At 39.5% G+C, this 17,202-nt stretch overlaps 1 protein-coding gene across 7 annotated transcripts in view; it reads right to left on the bottom strand.

Annotated features, from left to right (window-relative positions):
• Positions 1-9,781: 9,781 nt before the first annotated feature.
• Positions 9,782-17,202, bottom strand: part of UBE2K (ubiquitin conjugating enzyme E2 K) — an 85,820-nt gene continuing 78,399 nt past the window's right edge. For all 7 annotated transcript variants that reach the window (XM_034958464.3, XM_063603525.1, XM_063603526.1 and 4 more), the window contains 2 exons: positions 14,770-14,898; positions 9,782-14,222 (listed from right to left, as the gene is read on the bottom strand). In XM_034958464.3, coding sequence (XP_034814355.1) covers positions 14,148-14,222; positions 14,770-14,898 — 204 coding nt within the window. In that variant the 3' untranslated portion in view covers positions 9,782-14,147. The remainder of the gene's footprint in view (positions 14,223-14,769; positions 14,899-17,202) is intronic.

Below are 17,202 nucleotides of genomic sequence, written 5' to 3'. Positions count from 1 at the left end.
ACCCTGTCCACCAGCCCCTCCATCAAAAAAAGAAGAAAGAAAATACAGAGTTTTATGCCAAATAACCGGAAAATACTGAAGTGAGTGACCGAGGTAAATTGAGATGAAAAGCATGATTAGTCCCCTAGGCATTGGTAGAGTGGGTAACATTTTCATAGTGGTCTATCCATATAGATAAGACTATACCCCCTATTCCCTACAAGGAATGCTGTGGGTCTCCCTTAAATCCTGTCAGGACAGAAATAAAGTTGGAGGCCAGGTGCGGTGGCTCACGCCTGTAATCCCAGCACTTTGGGAGGCCGAGGTGGGCAGATCACAAGGTCAGGAGTTCGAGACCAGCCTGGCCAATATGGTGAAACCCCATGTCTACTAAAAATACAAAAGTTAGCCAGGCGTGGTGGCGGGCGCCTGTAGTCCCAGCTACTTGGGAGGCTGAGGCAGGATAACCGCTTGAACCCGGCAGATTGCAGCGAGCCAAGATCGCACCACTGCACTCCAGCCTGGGCGACAGAGCAAGACTCCGTCAGGAAAGAAAGGAATGAAGGAAGGAAGGAAGGAAGGAAGGAAGGAAGGAAGGAAGGGGAAGGAAGGAAGGAAGGGAAAGGAAGGAAGGAAGGAAGGAAGGAAGGAAGGAAGGGGAAGGAAGGAAGGAAGGAAGGAAGGAAGGGTTGGAGAAGAAATTTATAGAATTCCTAACAGTCTTATTTTCTTAAAATTCCTTTTTATAGCATCCTGTTTCTATATGGGCCCAATGACTTCTTTGATGTCAATAACTAGATCTCGGTTCACTGCAACCTCTGCCTCCAGGGTTCAAGCGATTCTCCTGTCTCAGCCTCCCGAGCAGCTGAGATTACAGGCGCCCACCACCACACCCAGTAATTTCTTTTGTATTTTCAGTAGAGACAGGGTTTTGCCATGTTGGTCAGGCTGGTCTTGAACTCTTGACCTCGTGATCCGCCCACCTCGACCTCCCGAAGTGCTGGGATTACAGGCATGAGCCACGGCGCCCAGCCTAGATTTTTGTTTTAATTATTCTGATCCCTAGATTAAGTTTCATCCAGGTTATTTTTTGTCTTGGTTTCTTTTATGTTGAAGGCTCTTCTAAAAAAAAATTAAAAAAAAAAATTTTTTTTTTATGAGATAGAGTCTTGCTCTGTCACCCAGGCTGAAGTGACATGGCAACATCTCACCTCACCACAGCCTCGACTTCCCAGGCTCAAGTGATCCTCCAATCTCAGCCTCCCTAGTAGCTGGGACCACAGGCGCACACCACCACCACACCTGGCTAATTTCCTGTATTTTTTGTAGAGATGGGTTTTTGCCATGTTCCCCAGGCTGGTCTTCTCAAAGTTTTAATCTTAGTTCCCCTTATGGTTAAGAGTGAGGCACTAAAAGGCTGATTATGAGCAGTGTGACTGTAAGATAATCATGCAGGGTGGGAATAATTCCAATTTTCAGTTAATTATTTTTTTTCTTTTTTTGGGGGGCGGGGGAGACAGGTTCTCACTATGTCATCCAGGCTGGAGTGCAGAGGCCACAATCCTCTGCACACATGGAGTGCTGCCTTGATGTCCCGTGCCCAAGCAGTCCCACCACCTCGGCCTTCCAAGTAGCTGGGACTACAGGTGCACGCCATCACACCTGGCACTTTAAAAAATTTTTTTGTAGAGAAAAGGTCTCACTATTTTGCCCAGGCTGGTCTTGAACTTCTCAGCTCAAGTGATCTGACCCCTCGGCCTCCCAAAGTGTTGGGATTACAAGCGTGAACCACTGTGCCCGGCCGGGTAGCAAGAGTTTTGGTTTCAGGAAGTTTGAAACCTGGTTTGGTCAGGTTATGCTTTGTTGAGTTCTGGTGAGTTGTATATACTATTTCTTCAATTGTAAAAAGACTGTAATAAAAAAAGTACTCAATTTGTTTGAAGGATTCAATGAAATAATATGCCATACTGAAAATGCCATCTGATACATTCAACCACACCAAATCTTCACTTAAACACAAATCCCCATTACTTTCACCTTCATATGAACTTTTTTTTTTTTTTAAGACAAGGTCTTGCTCTGTCACCCAGGCAGGAGTGCAGTGGCGCCCTCACAGCTCACTGTAGCTTTGACCTCCCAGGCTCAAGCAATCCTCACACCTCAGTCTCCATAGCAGCTGGACTACAGGCGTGGTCCACTATCCTCAGCTGATTTCTAAAATATTTTTAGAGATGACGTCTCATTATGTTGCCCAGGCTGGTCTCAAATTCTTGGGCTCAAGCAATCCTCCCACCTCAGTCTCCCAAAGTGCTGTGATTATAGGTATAAACCCACCACGTCCAGCCATATGAGTATTTTTGAAGAGAATACTTATATTTGCCATGAGTAGTGTGAACCTTTTATATACATGAATGGTTATATATAATATGTATATATATACTTTTTTTTTTTTTTGAGATAGAGTTTTGCTCTTGTTGCCCAAACTGGAGTGCAGTGGCACAATCTCTGCTCACTGCAACCTCCGCCTTCCAGGTTCAAGTGATTCTCCTGCCTCAGCCTTCCGAGTAGCTGGGATTACAGGTGCCCGCCACCACGCCAGGCTAATTTTTTGTATTTTTAGTAGAGATGGTGTTTCACTATGTTAGCCAGGATGGTCTCGATCTCCTGACCTCGTGATCCGCCTGCCTCAGCCTCCCAAAGTGTTGGGATTACAAGCGTGAGCCACCTCGCCCGCCCTAATTTTTGTATTTTTTGTAGAGATTGGGTTTCGCCATGTACACAAGCTGGTCTCCTGGGTTCAAGCAATCCACCTGCCTTGGCCTCTCAAAGTGCTGGGATTACAGGCATAAGCCACCGCGCCCTGCCCTACTTTTATTCACTGCATTTAAAACATACTTTTTGAAGCTAGTTGAGTACTTACTTGGTTCTTTTACATGGTCCACCCCAACTTCCATTCTTCTTACATTATGACTAATTATTGGTTGCTTAATGAGCTTACTAAAAATGTTTTTTTTTAATTTTATTATTATTATACTTTAAGTTTTAGGGTACGTGTGCACAACGTGCAGGTTTGTTACATACGTATACATGTGCCATGTTGGTGTAAAAATGGTTCTTTACATCTTTTTCTATTTGATTAGTTTTCTTTTTCTACTAGTTCTTCCTAGTTTTGCTAATTCCTTCTTTGCACTTCATCGCAATGTAATTACACACATAAGATGTATGTGATAACCTATCAATTTATTTTGTTGATCTCCATTCTGGAGTATTTCACAGTTCTGGTCCTATGGATGGGAATGGCTGCATGTAAGGCTGCTGCACAACTGGCATTCTGGACTTCATTCACCCCAGAAATAGCCAGCTCCTGTGTTGTATCCCGTTTCATTTGCATGACTTACTCTCCTCCATTTGTGCTTCCTGAGAAAATCCAAATGGAAGACAAAATTTGAGATCTTGAGTATCTGACAATATCTAACTTTTCACTCAAAACTTTATTTTTTATATATCTATTTTTTAAGAGACGGGGTCTCACTCTGTTATCCAGGCCGGGGTGCAGTAGCACAATCATGGCTCACTGCAGCCTTGACCTCCTGGTCTCAAGAGATCCTCTTGCCTGAGCAACACCACACCTGGTGTTTTTTTTTTGTTTTGTTTTATTTTGTTTTGGCAGAGATGTTGCCAAAAAACAAACAAACAAACAGAAAACAGGTGTGGTGTTTCTCAGGCAACACTACGTTGCCCAAGCTGATCTTGAACCCCTGGCCTCTAACACTCCTCCTGCCTCAGCCTCCCAAAGTGCTGGGATTACAGGCATGAGCCACCACACTTGGCCTCACTCAGAACTTAGAAGTCATTGCTTCCTTGTCTTGTAGTTTCACATATTGTTGAGAAAGTTGATGCCATTCTTATTCCCAATTCATTTAGTTTTTTGTGTTTTTTTTTTCCACAGACGTAGTATTTTACCTTTGAAGACGGTTGTATTTTCAGGTTTTCTTCTCCCTGTAGTTGAAACTATTTTGATCTTGGTCGTTAGTGTTGGGAAACAATCTTTAAAAATCTAGTGAAACTTAAAGTTGCCATGTTTTGGAATTCACTGGGTGAAAACTTAGCTTTCTCATTGGAAAAACTTCTCTTCTAAAGTCTGAATCCCTTTGAAGTTCTTTTCTCTGGGAACACCGAATTTCTATAGAAAAGGATCTTTCCTCCTCCTCCCTGAGACGTAACTGTAAGCATTGTAGAAACTAAGAATCTACCATCCTGTATAATTAGTTGATCTTCATTTTCAGTTTATGCCTGGCATTTCTCAGTCTGAAGATTTCTGTTTCAAATTCTCAAAGAGCACTTTTCCTTCCATGTTAAGAGCACAGTAGTAACCTAGTTACCTATCTCACTGGGTAGAAATAATACAAACTTTTTTTTTTTTTTTTGAGACAGAGTCTCACTCTGTCGCCCAGGCTGGAGTGCAGTGGCACGATCTCGACTCACTGCAAGCTCTGCCTCCCGGGTTCACGCCATTCTCCGGCCTCAGCCTTCCAAGTAGCTGGGACTACAGGCGCCCACCACCACGCCCGGCTAATTTTTTGTATTTTTAGTAGAGACGGGGTTTCACCGTGTTAGTCTCGTGATCCGCCCACCTCGGCCTCCCAAAGTGCTAGGATTACAGGCTTGAGCCACCAAGCCCGGCCTAAGAATACAAACTTTTAACCAATCTCCATTCTCAGTCATTCTGTAAGGCCTGTTTTTCTCCACTGTCTAGTTCTAAGCTGTAAGGAGTAAACTGGCTTGCTTCTCATCAGTATTCCCACAGTTAGGTTTGAACTTGCTCTACTGTACTATGTCAGTACATATTTTCCGTCCACTTTCCATCTTCTAAAAGTATTTTGACCTTTTATCTACCATTCTTTGTCCTTAGAGCTTTGTATCTCTAAATGTCATTTTGCTTAAGTCTCAAGACACAACTATAGTATTAAAACATTTGTGCTATCCACCATGTTTAATCAGAAGTCCATGGACCAATATTGTAACAGAGAAAAATCAGAAACAATCTAGATACCTAATAGGTTAACTGCCATAAAATATGGCAGCCCTACTCAATGGTCTCCTTATAGTCATTCAAATGTTTATGTAAAGAAACTTTAAAGAACTATAATTTCCATGTTTTTAAAAGATGAATATTAACAATTATATGCCCAGCTGGAGTATTAGCTCACTTTTACTGAGCTAAAAATAGTACACTGAAAGAATACTTCAGAATACTAAGTGAATTCAAGGAGGTATGGTTACAGCTTATGATTTCTGAAATGAGCACATTTTTATTACTAAAATTGCTTAGGAAAATAAAAGCAAAGCAAGCAGTTTAAGAGAGAAAACCTGAGTTCTTAGTTTGACAATGCCAGTCATCATAATCTGGAAGGGCCAGGCCCAAACTGTAAGAGACAAAGAACAAGAAAAGGGGCCAGGCATGGTGGCTCACACCTGTAAATCCCAGCACTTTGGGAGGCCGAGGCAGGCGCGATCACCTGAGGTCAAGAGTTCAAGACCAACATGGAGAAACTCCGTCTCTACTAAAAATAAAAAATTAGCCAGGCATGGTGGCACATGCCTGTAATCCCAGCTGAGGCAGGAGAATCGCTTGAACCCGGGAGGCGGAGGTTGTGGTGAGCCATGATGGAGCCATTGCACTCCAGCCTGGGAAACGTGAGCAAACTCCGCCTCAAAAAAGAAAAGAAAAGAAAAGAAAAGGATAAGGAAGCAATCTATTCAGGATGCAGTATTTTTCAAATGCGATGGGAAACAGAGTAGGGAAAAGAGGAGAAATACACAAACATATTTAAATAGTTTAGGGGATGAAGTACTGAAGGGAAGAACATCTAGATGAAGGGGAAAAAAAAACTGAAATAAGACAATGGAAAGTAGTAAAGAGTACAATAAGTTACCCTTGGGAAAAGAGGAAGCTTCCCAAAGAGAAAAGGCCCAGTGAAGAGTTTTCTTTTTTGGAGACAGGGTCTTGCTTTGCACTTTGTCCAGGCTAGAGTGCAGTGATGCAATCACTGCCCATTGCAGCCTCGACCTCCTGGGCTCAGGTGATCCTCCCATCTCAGTCTCCTGAGTACCTGGGACTACAGGCGCCCATCACCCTGCCCGACTAATTTTTGGCTAATTTTTTTGTAGAGACAGAATTTCAGCATGTTTCCCAGGCTGGTCTTAACTCCTCGGCTCAAGCAATCCACCTGCCTCAGCCTCCCACAGTGCTGGGATTACAGGCATGAGCCTGAAGAGAGTTTTACTGCACTGAATGGGGGACAGAAAGCAGTACTGGCAACATTTTAATCAACTGGACTTTAACAATTTATTTATTTTTGAGATGGAGTCTCCCTCTGTTGCCTAGGCTGGAGTGCAATGGCGTGATCGTGGCTTACTGCAACCTCCACCTCCCGGGTTCAAGCGATTCTCCTGCCTCAGTCTCCCGAGTAGCTGGGACTACAGACGCACACCACCATGCCCGGCTAATTTTGTATTTTTAGTACAGATGGAGTTTCACCATGTTGGCCAGGCTGGTCTCGAACTCTCACTGTTGCCCAGGCTGAAGTGCAGTAGCATGATCTTGGCTCACTGCAACCTCCGCTCCTGGGGTTCAAGCGATTCTCCTGACTCAGCCGCCAGAGTAGCTAGGACTACAGATGCCCACCACCACACTTGGCTGACTGTTGTATTTTTATTTTTATTTTGAAACGGAGTCTCACTCTGTCTCCCAGGCTGGAGTGGGCTGGAGTGCAGTGGCACAATCTTGGCTCATTGCAACCTCTGCCTATTCAAGCAATTCTCCTGTCTCAACTTCCCAAGTAGCTGAGACTACAGGCGCACGTCACCACACTCGTCTACAATTTTTGTATTTTTAGTAGAGACAGGGTTTCACCATGTTGGCCAGGCTGGTCTCGAATTCCTGACCTCATGTAGTCTGCCCGCCTCAGCCTCTCAAAGTACTGAAATTACAGGCATGAGCCACTGCGCCCGGCCTGATTTTTATATTTTTAGTAGAGACAGGGTTTCACCATGTTGGCCAGGCTGGTCTTGAACTCCTGACCTCAAGTGATCCACTTGCCTTGGCCTCCCAAAGTGTTGGGATTACAGGCATGAGCCACGGCACCCGGCCTATCTCTTAATCTTCTAATTACTACCTTTGTCTAGGTACCATAGTCCCCTTGTTGCAGTTACTCATTTTCCTTTCCTCTGCCCTCAGTCCAAAGCAATTTTACTTCAGTGAGTGGATACCCCTTAACTATACATACTTGCCCCCAAAACCATCTGATTTTCTCAAGGTTTTCTGCATGACAGCCCTCCTTTAACCTAAACTCCATTGCTGAGTGAAGATAAAGTTGGGGATAAAAACATGGAGTCAAGAGATAACTAGGTGTAACTGACAGAACAGAAATGAGTTACTTAAACAGGAATAAGCATATTATTTAGTGACCTGGAGGTAACCTAAAAACAAAAATCCATTATTTAAAAACTGTTCTGTGTACTAGTAGTAAAGTTTGGTAGAGAATTAGTTTTTTTCACTATGAACTCTTACTACTGACCTTTTAAAAGCAATGAGTTTATTTGGAATAACAGTCATTTTTCTGAGACGGAGTTTCACTCTTGTTGCCCAGCCTGGAGTGCAATGGCACGATCTCGGCTCACTGCAGCCTCTGCCTCCTGGGTTCCAGTGACTCTCCTGCCTCAGCCTCTCGGGTAGCTGGAATTACAGGTGCCTGCCACCATGCCCAGCTAATTTTTGTATTTTTAGTAGAGACGGGGTTTCGCCATGTTGGCCAGGCTGGTGTAAAACTCCCGACCTCAGGTGACCCCTCGGCCTCCCAAAGTGCTGGGATTACAGGTGGGATCAGGCGTTAGCCATTGCGCCTGGCCTAATACTTTTTTTTTTTGAGACAGAGTCTCGCCCTGTCACCCAGGCTGAAATGCAATGGTGCAATCTCAGCTCACTGCAACCTCCACCTCCCGGGTTCAAGTGATTCTCCTGCCTCAGCCTCCAGAGTAGCTGGGATTATAGGCGCGCGCCACCATGCCCGGCTAATTTTTGTTTTGTATGTTTAGTAGAGACGAGGTTTTACAATGTGGGTCAGGCTGGTCTCGAACTCCTGACCTTGTGATCCACCCACCTCGGCCTCCCAAAGTGTTGGGATTACAGGCGTGAGCCACCATACCCGGACTGGAATAATTTTTTTTTTTTTTTAATTTTATTTGGAGGCAGGGTCTTGTTCTGTTGCCCATTCTGATGTGCAGTGGTGGATCATGGCTCACTGCAGCCTCCAATTGGGCTTAAGTGATCCTCCCTCCTTAGCCTCCGAAAGTGTTGGGATTACAGTTGTGAGCCACCACACTGGCAAAGATAATCAACCATGCTCCAGCTAATAATCACTTCAGCAATTATCCTGAATTTGTGTCATTTTGCAAACTTTGCCATTTGACTTTATCTGATACCTTAAGAAAGTTATCCTTAATAATTTTCATATTATTCACTGGAAAACTAATTCACTGATGATCAAAACAAAACAAGTGCCAAATGTCTGATGCTCTTTAAATTTGAGTATCTATTGCCAGGGCATGAGAGCTCCTTAAATTCTCACTCTGTTGCCCAGGCTGGAGTGCAGTGGTGCAATTTTGGCTCACTGCAATCTCCGCTTCCCAGGTTTTCATGCAATTTTCCTGCCTCAGCTTCCAGAGTAGCTGGGATTACAGGCGCGCACCACCATGCCCAGCTAATATTTGGTTTTAGTAGAGATGGGGTTTAACCATGTTGGCCAGGCTTGTCTCTAACTCCTGACCTCAGATGATCCACCTGCCTCTGCCCCCCTAGGTGTTGGGATTACAGGTGTGAGCCACCACACCCAGCTTTGAATTCTATTTGTTATCCTGGATTTTTAGTACCTAAAGACCCAGTCTTACTCCACAAAAAGAACACTTCATATTGATACTCCAGGTCAGGAGGAATTCCATTTCTTGGCAAAGAAACCTATAGGCCTGCTGTGAGTTGGTTACAAATACCATAAAGACACAATCAGTTTTGCCATGTAAAATAATTTGTACAAACCCTGACAAAGTGTCTTCTAATTATCAGCATTTATGGAGGAAGGGTCAATCTACAGATAATAACCAATCAATGGACCTTTGAAATAGTCAGACATAACAAAAAATAGCTATTTTGCCAAACCACAATTTTCAAACAAGGTATCCTCTTGGTGGTTTCAGATTAGGAACAGAGTAATACTTTCATAGTTTAGCCAAAATTTAGTGTTAGAATTATATTAACGTCTATACAAATATATTAAGTAGTTTTATAGCTACATCAATCATTTAATTTGATCTTCACCAACACGCTACGAAGTACTGGGCAAATATCTTACCTAGATGAGGAAACTGAGGCTCAGAAAAGTCCAGGCTCTCTGCTCTTGAGTAAAAGCTGGGATTAAACCCTGGACTTTCTGAAACAATTCAGTCTTTTTGACAGTACCGAGCAACTTTCCAGAAAGCATATATGGAAACAGAATACAAAGTATTACTTAACTAACTCTTAATTACTCTAAATTTTGGATTAGAACCTAAGCAAATATGTTCTTTTAGTAAATTTAATTAGAACTAAATTTCAATGTTTTTAAATTCAAAGATCTGATACAACTTACTGCATTTATATGTCAATCACTATGAAATTTGTGAAGGAAAAATATCTGCCTGGTTCTTATTTAGAGTAAGACTTAATTGCTTGTCCACAGATGAGTACCCAGAAATAAGATATAAACCATTTTCAGGGGAAAACATGCATGCATTTATTTTTAAGAATTCCCAATAAGGGGGGAAAAATTCAACATCTTTAAAAATGTGTTTATTTTTTAAAAAATCAGTTGTGTACAAAAGTGTTTCGTAGTTTTTAATTCTCAAGACAAATACCCCAACCTTCCACCCCACAGCCCACCCTGCTTCAATGGTATTTCTGGTAACCCACCCATTTTCCCCTTACAGGAAGTTAACGGCTCAGAATAGACCCTCCTACAGAATTTATCATCACTAACAGATTGTTTAGAATAGAGATCTAGAGAAGCTAACAAGCAAGGTTCCCTATAATGGCAGTAGACTTCCAGCAGACACCACAACAAAGCACCATCAATTGCTGAAAGCTAAAAAATAGATATTATTTTCAATAATATTTCATTTTCTATTGGAAAAGTTTTTTAAATTACATTAAATACGTCTCTTTCCCCCCAAAGAAATAGTCTAGCTTTTATTATGATGCCTGTAAAAAGTAGGTAACAGCAAGCAGACAAGGATCGTTAACAGCACAGTGTAATGATTTCTATCCACTCACACCTATAATCAAACTGACAAACTGTGCCACACCTGATTATATATAGCAGCATGGTTGAAATAACCAAGCAAAAGGTGACACATTCAAGACTTCCATTTAGGTGATTGCAAGTTCATGAGGGTATATCAGTCCAATGAAGCAGTAACAGAACAAATGGGACAAGGGAGATACTAACACTCCCCTACCCCTATGCCACAAGATCTTTGATCTATATTGCAGCAGTGCAAATAGAACGTGTGACATAATATGTAGACACTGAAGAAAAGTCACACTTGGGAATAAAGGCTATTTTATCAGTAAATACTTCAAGTTGCCTTCTTCCCAGTGACAGCAACTGGCTGATGGTAAGCATTTACTTTAAACTGATACTAAAAAGAATGGAAACATAATTTTTAAATCAATGGTTTGTACCCTGGAATTGAAATTCCTTGAACTAGAAAAAGTGATTAATACAACATTTTGTAGAAGTCCATGAAATAAAGTTAACTGTAAACAGACGGCTTCCTTTTTCCTATCTAAACATTGTTTCCCTCTACATACTAGAAGGTATACCTGGCTCCAGCTGTTCCCTACCCCAATCCATCTTAAATCTTTAAAACAATAACAACAAAAATTCATAATTTCCTATTTTGCTACATAGGATTGTAAAACATTACCATACACCTACTGCACAGTTTTAAAAGCTCAAATCAGGCATACACTTATACCCAAGATCTGCTTTTCACATTGGTAAACTTATTAAGCAGCCTCAACAGTAATACAGTATGCTGCATTCTGTAGTGCATAAATAAGCAAAATCCGTTTAAACTGCCAATTCTTTCTTACAGATACTTAAAAAGAATTATTTTGCATAGTTTTATGTGCCAACAATCATAAATGTGTATTACTTCTAAAAAATGAAAAAAAAAATCAAGTCTTTCATTTCATAGATTATTCTCTTCAAAAGCAAAATACTTAGACTCCATTTATATATCCTTGAATGTGTTATGTGTTTAAGTAAATCATAGTCGTGATTCCAAACATTTCGGGGTGCCAACTCAGAGCACCTAATTCAGTACCTAGTTCCTCAAATATTTATATACCACTGAATACTTATTTGGGTCCACTAACTGCCATTCATTCATTCATTCATTCATTCATTCATCAGTACTGAAATACTATACAGCTAATTATTTCTTCTTTTAAAAGAGGCACATACTCAGGAAACAGGCCTGATTATAACAAAAGCCTACTGGAGCATCAGTGACTTCTAACAAATCGGCCTGCCCTAAATGGGATTTCACTGGATTTTTTTTTTAACATAATTTTTGAGGCTTTTAAAACTGACAAACGGAGCCAACTCAAAAATATTAAGAATTACAAAAATAATTTCCACCAGGGTACTTTTCCCCTAGGCCTGATCTTTTAGTGTCTTTTTGTCCAAACATATTTAAGACCAGAGGAAAAAAGCAATTGCTTTAGTTTCTATGTTTGGGTAACTAAATCTACCCACAGACAAGAGAATAACAAAAACCAAACAGTACAGTGGGAAATATACCAGAAAGGAAAAAAAAGATCATCACATTAAATGTAAATGAGGTAAATTTTTATAATAAAGAATCTTTTATGAAGAATGTCTCAAACCAAATATTGTACTTTCCAATTTCTTGGGCACTGGGGATGCTGAAGTGTAGTTAGATGAGTATATAACCCTATAGGGCTCATGTGCATAAAAATCAAAGCAGGATATAGCTGCCTCCAAGAGCATGTATGTATGTATATATGTAAAATGCTTGACCTTTAGAAACCTCTGAGCTCTCTCACCTTTGTTTAACCACAGGACAATTAAATATACCCTGATAATACAGGCAAAAAATAAACTGGGTAGATGTGTCTGATATTTTTAAACCCAAATTCTACTAATACTACCAAGTTGCCCGCCACTTAAAGTAATTCTAACCAACACTGGAGAAAAACCATCCACATTTTCACACAATCCCACCTTACTTCAAAATATAAAGTACAAGGTTTCAGGTATTTAAAATAAATAAAGAAAAATCTTGTTTCCTTTGGCATCTTTAGAAAATAAACTACAGCAATAAAAAGAGGTGATTGTATAAAGACATGTGTAAGCAAACATATGGGGAAAAAACAGCAACTTGTGTTTAGTATGTAATAATATCAACTATAAGAGTTTACTGTTAATTAGGAAAGCCTTACAAATTTTTGGAAGAACCTTCACATCTTTAACATTACAATATATTTAATAATGGTTCTTTTATTGCTTCTAGTATCAAGATTATTGAGAAGTCAAATGAAGTTATGCTGACGTTATGATTCAAAAATTATCTTCGAAACATTTAACGATTATAATTTAAGATAAATAACACTTAAAGAAAGCAAACCTTTTATAATATGACTTTCAATATACAGCCTTACTTTAATTCAGTCTGATTCCATTACATTTTTGTTATTTTGTATTGGTCCTAAAAATTTAAAAAGAATTGTATTTCTATATATAGAACTGCCTGCATAAATCCACTTCAACCTTCATAAAATGGTTACATTAGTGTTTGATCTTGCAAAACTAATAATTTTCAAACTTTTGAACTTAGAATGAAATGTAAATTTAATACAAATAGTCTGACTATGTACAAGAGAAGGTAAAGTTTTCAATTCTCCTATTATCAGAAACATCATAAAGAAAGCTAGATTTATAACACACTTCTATTCCTATGTGCATCTGAAGTATGTACAATAAAATACCAACACAGCTTTCATGTGTCAATAGGGGAAGTGCAAGCAAGAATGACTTGAAGTATCCAATAAAGCAATCTCTATAGACCCCACAATCAGGCTAAAAACTGCAAACAGCTGACTGCATCCTTGCCAGTTCTCAAAGAAAAATTTCATCACTAAAAAATAGGTGTCAAATTCACTGAAAAACTAAGTTGGGTTCTTTCATTAAACCTGGGAATAATGTAACATCAAGTATTTACTATTTTTGCAAGAGAAATAAAATCGGCAGTTCCATTTTTACATTACTTAGGAAAAATTTAAGAGTGTTTGAAGAACTGGGACAAGACATTCCAAACCTACAACCTAAAAATGAAGCAAGGGATACATACTGTCCTTCAGCACATTTCCCCACCTAATACAGAGAAATTTACCATTAGAATATTAGCTGTGTGTGGCAAGGCGGGGGTGGGGGTGGGGTCGGGGGAATCAGACACTATGTCCCAGTCTGTTGACAAGGACAAAAAGGCTCTGAATAGGTCACCATCTTCAATTCTGAATAAATTTCATATTTAAGAATTCTCAAATGCTTAAAATGGTGGTCTTTTCAGCTACCCATCCTAAGAAGTCAAGTACAAGCATGCAAGTAAATTCACAGGCACAGAGGATCCATGTTAAAAACAGTTAAGGTAGCTGTGATGCAACACCAACAATTTGAATGGCCCTGACACACTCAAAATATTATCTTAATTATTCAACAAAATCCTGAAGCAAACTCTTGCTAGTCTTGGTACACTGCTAAACACTAAAGTAGCATGTTTCTTCCATGGTTTTAGCTTAGCTCAAGGAATTTTTACACTATTAAGAAAAAAAATTAAAGTATTTCCCCTTTTTAAATTTACACAGACGTTTAATTAGCTTTATTTACAGAGCAGGGATTTTTTTTTTTTTCAGTCTCCAATGGTGCCTAGATAACATCATTAGGCAAGAATGCCAGTTTAAAAGAAATCTATGCAGAATCCTAAAAATAACAGATGTTGGTGCTCCTCAAGAAGAGGCAAGCTTGACTATATCAGCAGCTCTCTATGCCTCAGTTACTCAGAAGCAATTCTGTTGCAGTCTCTACATCCCATGATTTTGAAGACAAGGCCACTATTACTGCATTCTGTAGAGAAGAAAAGGGGACAGGAAATTAAATCTCAAAGAAACATTTAAACAATACTGAATCATTCACTCTTTATACTGGGAATTAACACCTTGTTTCTTTTCTGTAAGTTGATTTACATTTGCAGTGCATGGAAAGCTTCTAAAATCAATGACAGTAATTAGTAAAAATAAAAAAATCACTGACTTTGAAAACAGAAAATATGTTTACCAAAACTAGATTTTCTCTTATTTTCCTTTTTTTTTTTTTTTTTTTTTTTTGAGACAGGGTCTTGCTCTATCACCAAGGCTGGAGTGCAGTGGCATGACTATTGCTCACTGCAGCCTCGAACTCCTGGGCCCAAGGGATTCTCTCACCTCAGCCTTCAGAGTAGCTGGAATTACAGGCACTCACAACCATGTCCAGCTAATTTTTGTAGAGATGGGTTTCGCCATGTTGCCCAGGCTGCGAATTTCTCTTATTTTCTAAACCACTTTTGTCAGCCAAGAATTTGCAATAATTTAAAATCAATCAATATATCAAAATCAACATGCCCTTATGTACTTACCCTATCAAAGCCCATAGCACATAGGTTTTCTATTTTTTTGGTGTATTCTGGACTAGAAACTGGTGCTCCAGCATACACATGTGCCCAAAGTCGAGCTGTCTGTTTGAACATTTCGGGATTTTGTTTGTACTATATGGGGGGAAAAATTGATTGACATGACATTACAGTTATAATATTTGATATATTTCAGCTCTTAATCGCCTACAATCCTACTTTTCCAAATAAAACAAATCTACATTTAAAATGTGATTCACTTTGCATTATAGACAACCTCTGTCACTCGAGAAAAGACCACTTAACCTGAAGCTTCAACTCACAATTTGTGTTGACAATAATAAAGACAAGTAACATTAATCTACTTTAATCTCCAAATTCAACAAATATAACTAGCAAAACTAAAATTAGGTTAAGTGAGGTATTAAGAGATGTTCCAAACACTGGAAAGCAGCAAACATTATACAACTGAACACAGATTACTAGCTTATAAAAATATGTGGACATTAGAATAATTTTTTACGATGTAACCAGCTTTTGTATTACCCACAGCCCAGGCTAGAATACAACTAGATTCTTCTGTTTTCTTACAGCTGCATTAGTGTACAGTGATTTATGGAAACCCCACATGCAAAGTCCTAACTTATTACATAACTTGAGATGATTATAAACTCACAATAGAGTAATTTTATTAAAAGACTTCCCATATGCATTGGAAAGAGGTAAATTTATCAAATACTTTGGAACCACCATTACTTAGTAAAGCAAAGTATAAATTACTAACTATTCAATTCACTTTAATATTTCTTTTAAAAGTAATTTATATATTTAAATCTATTACATATTAAAACGATAAATCTAGTTTCTACCACTTATTCATCACAAGGAAATAAGTCAAATTATTGAACTATTTTAGGAGCTAAAAGAAACCCTTGAGTCCAACCTCAACGTGTAAGGCTTAGAGCTCAATAGGAAAGCAAAGCTGGAACACAAGCCATGCTTATAACAACAAATATGAACAAATAGCACATATATAAAACATGGAAAACCCTAATTGGAAGTACTCTGAGACAAATAACAGAATATATTGACAAGGATATATACATATATATATAAACAGATCTTCAAGGGAAAAGAAGAAAGATAATATATAAATTAAAATCTTATAGGTTAAAGAAGTTTGCCAAGAGGAAGTTTCCTCAGGCAGAGGAAATATGGTAGATTGGATACAATATGTAAAAATGAATGCAATGCTTGAAAAAGCATGAGTTTGAAGAAAACAAGAATTTAGGAAATAAAGCAGAGTTCAGATCATGGAAAAACTCTGCAAACTAAAGAATCTGGACTCAAGTAGATGACAGTAGAGCTACGAACAAGTTTTTGTTAGTGAAGTAAGATTTGCACTTTATAAAGCTACCTGATAGCAACGTAGAAGATGGAGAAAGGAAGAAAGAGGTTGAGAAAAGGAGATCTATCAGAGCAGTTGAAAAGAAACAATTTTTTAAAAGTGACCTATGGCAATCAGAGTAATTATGTAAATATAGTGACAGAATGATACAGGGAATGGTTATCAACAGGGGCAAAGGAGACACAGAGAAAAACTCCAAAGGCTGTGACTTGGGTGGTTAACCATATGAATGTTCCTTGGATACCTGAATGTAACACTGCCAAAACTGAATGCAGTATCATAAATCCTACAAACCTATCATTCTATGATACCATCACCTACCAATTTAGTTAAACACCAGGCTCTCGTGCTTAGGAGAGAGGGCAAGCCTAAACATTTTATCAATGTACAGGTACTAACATCAGTACAGATATGATCATCCAAGTGTGAGTGTGTACAGAAAGTAAAGTTAACAAGGTCAGAACTGAGGAACTACATTTAAGAAAGACGAGTAGGGAGGGAAATAATTGTGGGAACTAACAAAGAACAGCTATGAAGTGAGGAAGAAAAGAGGGTAATATCTTAGAAGTCAAGAGAAGAAAAACTTTCTAAGTTTAAAAAAAAAAAATGTCCATTATATTCCAATGGCTTAGAGTAGGTGTTGGCAAATTTGTTTTTTGAGACAGGGTCCCGTTCTGTCACCCAGGCTGGAGTGCAATGGTGTGATCTCAGCTCACTGCAACCTCTGCCACCCAGGTTCAAGCGATTCTCCCACTTCAGCCTCTCAGGTAGCTGGGACTACAGGTGTGTGCCACCACGCCAGGCTAGTTTTGTGTTTTTAGTAGAGACAGGATTTCACCACGTTGGTCAGGCTGGTCTGGAACTCCTGACCTCAAGTGATCCACCCACCTCAGCCTCCCAGAGTGCTGGGATTACATGCATGAGCCAACGCACCTGGCCAGCAAACTGTTTCTTAACGGGTCAGATACTAATAACTTAGGTCCAGTCTCTGTTGTAACTAATAAACTCAGCCACTGTAGCTAGAAAGCGAA

Source organism: Pan paniscus, chromosome 3, assembly GCF_029289425.2.
Source record: "Pan paniscus chromosome 3, NHGRI_mPanPan1-v2.0_pri, whole genome shotgun sequence".
Classification (NCBI taxonomy): domain Eukaryota; kingdom Metazoa; phylum Chordata; class Mammalia; order Primates; family Hominidae; genus Pan; species Pan paniscus.
This window is presented reverse-complemented; position numbering and strand designations above follow the sequence as displayed.